At 43.4% G+C, this 7,389-nt stretch overlaps 1 protein-coding gene across 1 annotated transcript; it reads left to right on the top strand.

Moving 5' to 3' along the window:
• Positions 1-206: 206 nt before the first annotated feature.
• Positions 207-7,383, top strand: laptm4a (lysosomal protein transmembrane 4 alpha). The gene is made up of 7 exons (XM_031878401.1): positions 207-446; positions 3,164-3,284; positions 4,649-4,725; positions 5,923-6,045; positions 6,371-6,466; positions 6,742-6,840; positions 7,237-7,383. The coding sequence occupies exons 1-7, from the start codon at positions 318-320 to the stop codon at positions 7,309-7,311; spliced, it is 720 nt and encodes a 239-aa protein (XP_031734261.1). The 5' UTR covers positions 207-317; the 3' UTR covers positions 7,312-7,383.
• The last annotated feature ends 6 nt before the right edge of the window (positions 7,384-7,389 follow it).

Genomic DNA, 7,389 nt, shown 5'->3' on the forward strand with positions numbered 1-7,389 from the left:
GATCTGGTACCCTGGGACAATATGGTAAATCAGCCATACAAAAAGCTTAATTTAAATGGCCCTGATTTTCATCATTTCAGTTCCATCATGGCCTGAAGCCTATTGGGTTTACTCGGAATGTCTCCACGGCCATTGGCTCAAACTCCTGTCAGTCAAAAGTAACCTTCTGGTCCCCGCCCTTTCCTGCCCGTCAGAGCGTTTGTTTTTATCACCGGCGTCGCACAGGTTGTCAAGGAAGTGGTGGGCGTTCCTCCTGTGTTAGTTCGCAGACTGTTGATGCTGAGACGATTATTTCTTGTCCACGATAAGCTCTCCCGATGTTTCTTCCTACGCTTGTGGAGGACATGCATCACTTTAAGCCCAGTCGAGACAGACTGTACACCACCAGGTGTTGTGGATGTTGCCACGTTCGCACGGGGACCATCATCCTGGGAACATGGTACATGGTGCGTAAAATGGTTGATGGAGCTAAGCGAGCTAATGCTAGCTAGCACTGCCTATCAACTCTGTTAAAGTCCTTAAAGTACATAGTTACACACTGTATATCAGCTATTATATATCATGTAGATATGACGACTGTTGTCGGCAACTCCAATGTTAGCTAGGCGCAACTTTTTTTTGTCTGATTAATATCCGTTACATGCCGAGTTGACGTTAACGGAGCGCTAGGCTCAATGTTAGCTTCCGTTTTTGGTTTAATTAGCTAGCTTAAGTGTTTCTGTCGCCCAACCGTTAACTTGCAGTTCGCAAACCGATACAACGACAGCAAGTAACGACATCCGATTAGCGCCAGTCACCTGCATCCGTGTTCTGAATGTTTAAAATATGTGACATGTTCACCTGACGGAACGTTATGTTGTTAGCACGTTAGCGCAAAGCTAGCTGACGTTCCGCTGGCTTGCTATCACAACAAGCGGGACCGTGAAGGAATCCACAGTAACGCGATTTGCTAAAATTATTTAATATTATTAAAAGTATGGTGCAGATTATTTTTGAAGTTAAATCAAGAGACTGCATTTCATAGGCACGCTGAAGTACGTATTCGTTTACGTGGTTCCTAATCATTGAATTCACAGCTGAATTAATCTCGTTTACCACGTCACGTAACAGATGTTACTGCTTTTGGTTGTATTTCTAAATCCTCTGCTGACTTTTGGTCTCCAGCTGGACGGTACTTAACACATTAAAACAGGCCTTGTTGCTCTACTTCCACGAAATCACTGATGCAACACAAGAAAACCGAAACTGGTAATGTGGTGTATGGTAGCAGCCGTTGTAACGGGTGAATAGTCTCACGTGATAGTCTGTTGTTTTCCCTTTACTTGTTACCTTTGGGACCGATTATAAAAAGTTACAATGTTGCCTATCATTTATATGCAGATGATATCCAACTCCATCTGTCATTCAAACCCAGCGAGGCCTTCACATTAACTAGGCTCCTGGACTGTGTCAATGCCATCAGAGACTGGACGGCAGAAAACTGCTTACAACTTAACGACAATAAGACGGAGGTTCTAGTTATTGCACCGGATGAGTTTGTCCCTATGATCAGGCAGGTCCACTCTCCTCTGCTGCCCATGGCAACCTGCGCAATCTAGGGATTTTCTTTGATCGATCCATGTCGTTTGACCCCCATGTTAAGCAGCTGTCCAGATCATGTTTCTTCCACCTAAGAAATATCAGTAAACTGAGACCTGTAGTATCAACACCTGAACTAGAGCTGATCATACACACATTTATCTCTTCACGCATTGACTACTGTAACACACTTTTCTCATCACTCAGTGTATCTGCTCTTAACCGCTTGCAGGTCATCCAAAACGCTGCCGCCAGATTACTCACCAGGACAAATCGACGGTCTCGCATCACCCCCGTACTCCGATCTCTTCACTGGCTCCCTGTAGCATTTAGGATACACTTTAAAATTCTCACTTACAGAGCACTACACGGTCAGGCTCTAGCTGATCTGCTTCACCCCTATTCACCCGCCCCCACTCTCAGGTCAGACGTTTTAGGTCTTCTGTCTGTCCCACGCGCTCGCCTTAAGACCCGTGGTGACCGAGCTTTTGAGGCAGTAGCACCGAGGCTGTGGAATGCTCTGCCTGCACCTCTACGCCTCGCAGATTCTATGAACACATTCAGAAATCAGCTCAAAACTCACCTCTTTAGACTGGCGTTTGGGTAAAACCCATGTCCTAGACCTGCTTTTAAACCATGTTTTAATTTTGTATTTTTTCTGTGTATGTAAATTATTGGCCCTATGGTCACATTGTGTTTTTTATCTTTGTAATTTTTGCCCTGTTAAGCACTTTGTGACTTTTGTCTGTGAAAAGCGCTTTATAAATAAATTTTACTTACTTACGTGTGTGCTGGTATAATAACGTAAACATGTTCATTGGATTAAAAACCCAAGAATACGTCTTCAAGTAATAATTTTTGGTAATATTTCCTCGGTGTTTGTTACCTTGGGTTGAAACCACTTAAGGGTACAATATGGAATACATATGTTGCATTAATGACAGTGTAATGTTAAGCCTTCTCGGGTAACGTTAGGTTACAACAGTTTGAAAGAAAACAAAGACTCCTGCACACTGTTCATCATTATTAATAACGTTTTGGTTCTCAGACTTTTATCAGGAAAAGTTAATATATATATATTTAAAAAGTCAAGAGTTTTTGATCCAATGCACCAGGCAGACTTCATGGTAGTAGCCAAGTCGGTCTGTACTGGTTTAGGGTTGTACAGGTTTATGTTTTCTTCCCATAAATAACCAGAATTAAATCACAACAGACATTCTTATACTTCCCCAACTCTCTCCTCCTTGAATTTGTATGAGCACATAAACTGTTTAACACAAGCAGCCTGCCCACTACACTTCTCTGCAGTTAAACCGGCCCTACATCAAAAAGTTTAATTCATTTATAAACTTCTGGACATCCCGCATGACGATAAAGTAACTTTGACAAAAAAAGGGAGATAAATTGCTCACTGTAATGTCGACCGTGCCTCTGCAAGTTGGCTTCCCCACAATGTTAACATGAACTGAAACCAAGGGCTGAATGTAAAGGAGGAGTTCAATCTAAAACATATTCCAAACGATTGTTGAATAAAAGGATTTAAGTGTTGTGCTAAGAGTACAAAGTTCTTCCTTCCTCTCCTCAGGTAGTCAATCTGTTGATGGGCATCCTGCTGACTGTCGCTGTGACCCACCCAGAGAACGTGCCCACCATTGACTTGCAGTATGAGGTCATCGACCATTACTTTGCCTCCGACAGGATGTCTGGTAAGCAGCGGAACCTACATGAGAATTACTGTTATGGCAAACAAACTGCATTTTAAAAACACGTAGGTTTACTTTTGAGTTTACGACACATTTACACATCAAGCCTTCTTAATTCCTCTGTGTCCAAGTGAAGATGGCCCACTGAAACTTTACCAAACGAACATCGTCTGCACTGGATTTAGAAGTTCACAGACGAGCTGCTGTCATGCTGAGGTTGAACATGTGATTCATCTTCCACAGGGAGCACAACTCCCCACTGACTGCAAAGCAGAATGACACACGAGGACAACAGCACTGCTGTGCTATGTACATGTAACTGAATGTTATTAGTGTCACTGGTGTCGTTCCTTAGTGTTTCCTCAAGGGTCCATGTTGATCCTCGGTGTTTGTATTTATATGTGAAGGGCAGGGCTGGAGGGGACACCAGAGTGCCCCCACACACACACACACACACACACACACACACACACACACAGCAGGCAGAGGAGGTTGTCCACAGACGCAGAGGCAATGTGAACATATTAGTGCAGCGTCATCAGGCGGCACTCGTTTTTATTCAAGGCCATGTTTAGAAGTTATTTAAGTAATATAAAGATGACGTGGTCTATTATAGTAAACTACAAAATTCCACATATACTCTCTGGTGGCAGCTTCTCCAATTTTGTGCTCCTTTTTATCTTAAGTGAAAATAGACTGAATATATTTTGGTTCAGACACCTTGAAGATGTCACATGTGGTTTAAGAAGAGTGTGATTGTAATGAGGCAATACTTTCACAATTTTCTGACATTTGACAGCCCAAACTAGGCTTATGTGAGAAATGAATCAGCAGAGCTTAAGCCTATGTGAATTTTGTTTTCTATAACTTTAATACAAGCGCCAGAGATTCCTCTTGACAGTTTCATACTTTGATGTTCAAGTTGTTCAGTTTGAGCTGCTAAATAAACAAAGAAATCTCATCGGGGCCGCGGTGCTGCTGTAGCTTTCTCACCAGCATCCTTTTTTTCCCTAGCCCAACAGGCAGAGGAGTTTGAGGAAGGAGAGACTGAGTGATGGAGAGAAAAGAGGATATGAAAGGCCGGCCTTTTAATTATCCCAGGCTGAGTTTCATTGTGTATTTACAGATACAGCTGAGAGGGAGAGAGGCTTAATGCTCCCCAGAGCGACCCTTTAAAACCGAGTTAGCGGGAAGGAGAGAAGCCCTGGAGACGGTTCTCTTACACTGAATGCAAATCACTTCTAGAGAGCAAGCGACTATACACCCGCACTCAAGGATGTATACATTAATGATCTAAGGCCAAAGCTAAAATTGTGTTTAATCATTTGGTGGATTTATGTATTTATTCTCACTTTTTCCTCACACAGAGAATGCCTGTGTTGGCTTCGCCATCTCTCTGCTGATGCTCACCATCAGTGCCATGATGGTGTACGGAGCCATTACTGTAAGTCTTCAGTTCTCTTTTGACAGCGTGCATTTCATTTTAAAGCACTGCCGGGGTTTCTTGTGCTAATATGTGATCCCAGAATGTGCATGCAAAAAGAAAACGCATTGCTTTCAAGTTGTATATTAATAGCACCAGAGTTCAGAGGTAAGTAAGACATGCTGTGGTTGTTGAAAAGAATCCTGACGCAGTGGGAGTGTAGCGCACAATGTTGTGTTCTCACTGCTTGTCATCTTTACCTCACAGGCCGGCCCGGTGGCATCAAGACGGACAGGTTTGATAGCCTTTTGACGTGGCCCTGTGTTAAGCTGCTAGTCGGGATGACTGCACGGTTAAAGTGTGACGCACATCGACAGGCTCGGCGCTCTGTTCGTGCCAGCAGTCTGTGCAAGAGTTACGCTTTAGCCGTGCAAATACTTTCCCCCAGACAACAGTAGTAGAAACCCTGTTCTGGGTCCAGTGTGGCGATGCAGAGCTGTAGTGTCCCAATTAAATCCCCTAAATGTTTGATCATGATCTGCCAACGATATTCAGCACTTTGCTGCATAATGAAGTGACGTAGGAGTTTACAGTTGTTTTTTTGTTTTTTTTCATAGAAAACACCCAGAATGCCTGTAGAGATTCTTGTATAGTAGCCCAGTCAGAGGACCACTTTGCTGATTTTCAACCTTCTCTATGTATTTGTTCCAGTAAGATGTGATAATATACACAGTTACAATGTCAGCACTCCCTGTCTCTGTCAGGCAGGCTCTTTTCATTTACCCCCAAACCACATCTGATGACGCAGCCGCAGCCCAAAGGAAAAATGCTGTCGGTCCAGGAAACTCTTTGATTTATGCCAAGAAAACCAATGTTGGTATCGGAATTAGAACAGACTTAGAAATAGGGATGCACCGATGGCCGATTTAGCTGTTTGAGTCGGTATTGGACCGATATCGGTATTGGTGCATCTCTACTTTAAGACATTGAAAACTGTCGTGTTTCATTTTGCTGCTCAGGCTGTAAATGAATCCTCAACTGTAGAGTTTACAGAGCCTACCTCCTGGATACAGATATGTTTTAAAGGTCATCTAAGACAAGGGTATATGGATATAAGGTTGGGAAAAATGCAACATGGTCCCTGTACATGTTGACCTCAAGCACAATCTGCCGAATTGATGACGTGGTTCATAACATGATTTGTTTTTTTTTCCTCAGCATCGTGACGGCTGGCTCATCCCATTTTTCTGCTATCAGCTGTTTGACTTTGCTCTGAGCTGCCTGGTGGCCATCAGTTCTCTCACCTACCTACCCAGGATCAAGGACTACCTGGACCAGCTGGTTAGTGCTACCAGACTGACTAGTCCCACCAGACTCACTAGTCCCACTAGCCCACACAGTTTGATCCTGTTGACATTATGAATCACTCGCACTACCTCCTCGTCAGTATCCTTTAGGCGGATACTGACAACAAAAGACAATGTTTAGAACTAAGCCTCATTGTTCTCATTTTTACCAAAAATAAATTCCCACATATATAATGTTTCTGTCTGAACAGCCTCAAGATTTGTTAGCGTTACCTTTTTGTTATTGATTGCGTTGAGGCGTTGAAGGTGATGTGAGTGGATTAAGTTGATTATCTGACGTGTGTTCTCGTCTTCCTCAGCCGGATTTCCCGTACAAGGACAACCTCCTCTCTATGGACTCCAGCTGCCTGCTGCTCTTTGTGTTGGTCTTCTTTGCCTTCCTCATCATCCTCAAGGTGACATTATTACAGTTAAATGTGCTTTATTGAGTGTGTTGGTTCATTTGATTCACATCATTGTTAAGTGAACTAATATGAAAATGAATCTTATGCGGTGAGATGAGAAAACTGATATTCAGAAAAGGGGAGAGTGAAGGACGCGTTCACACAGCTAGCACAGCTAGCACAGCTCTGTCCTGTTTAAAGTAAAGAGTCGTTAACGAGGCTGTTGAGTCAGACAGCCTGATTTTAAACCATCAAATTCAAAATGCGGTCTTGTATTTGCTTTCCAGTCTTACCTGATCAACTGTGTGTGGAACTGCTACAAGTACATCAACAACAGGAACATGCCAGAGATCGCTGTCTACCCGGCCTTTGAAACCCCTCCCCAGGTATGCAAGCTGCTGGTATCTCCTGTCTTAAAAACACACTTGACGGTATCAGATACAGCGATATGTACTGCTCACGATACACCAGCAGGTGTCATGCCATCACCACAGTGACGGTCTGAGAAGCTAGAAGAGGACAGCGGTGTCTGTTCGTAAGAGGTTACCATGTCAGGGAGAAAAAAAACATAAATTGGCAGCTACGTTTAGAAATGTTTATAATGCAGAATTTAAAGCTCGTCATCTCCAGTTAAAAAAAAAATTGTCTCGGACTCGAAGGCTGCACTCATGATGTGACACGAGACATGATGTGACATGTCGTCTTATCACACAGCTGCCTCCATAGTATCTGTATCGGCCTTCAAGTTGTCTTATGTTTGTTTTTCTTTTATTCTTTTCCAGTACATCCTGCCCACTTATGAGATGGCAATGAAGATGCCAGAGAAGGAGCCCCCTCCCCCTTACATGCCTGCTTAAGCACCAGCCCCGTTGCCAAAATACACACACACACACACACACACACACACACACACACACACACACACACCACCACCA

This window comes from Anarrhichthys ocellatus, unplaced genomic scaffold, assembly GCF_004355925.1.
Source record: "Anarrhichthys ocellatus isolate YVR2014 unplaced genomic scaffold, GSC_Weel_1.0 scaffold175, whole genome shotgun sequence".
Lineage (NCBI taxonomy): Eukaryota > Metazoa > Chordata > Actinopteri > Perciformes > Anarhichadidae > Anarrhichthys > Anarrhichthys ocellatus.

Excerpts from the sequence above, each read along its gene's own strand:
- laptm4a (XM_031878401.1), top strand. The coding sequence starts at position 318 with ATGTTTCTTCCTACGCTTGTGGAGGACATGCATCACTTTAAGCCCAGT. Across the intron at positions 6,046-6,370 it reads AGGACTACCTGGACCAGCTG|CCGGATTTCCCGTACAAGGA; the intron begins GTTAGTGCTACC and ends CGTCTTCCTCAG. Across the intron at positions 6,467-6,741 it reads CCTTCCTCATCATCCTCAAG|TCTTACCTGATCAACTGTGT; the intron begins GTGACATTATTA and ends TTTGCTTTCCAG.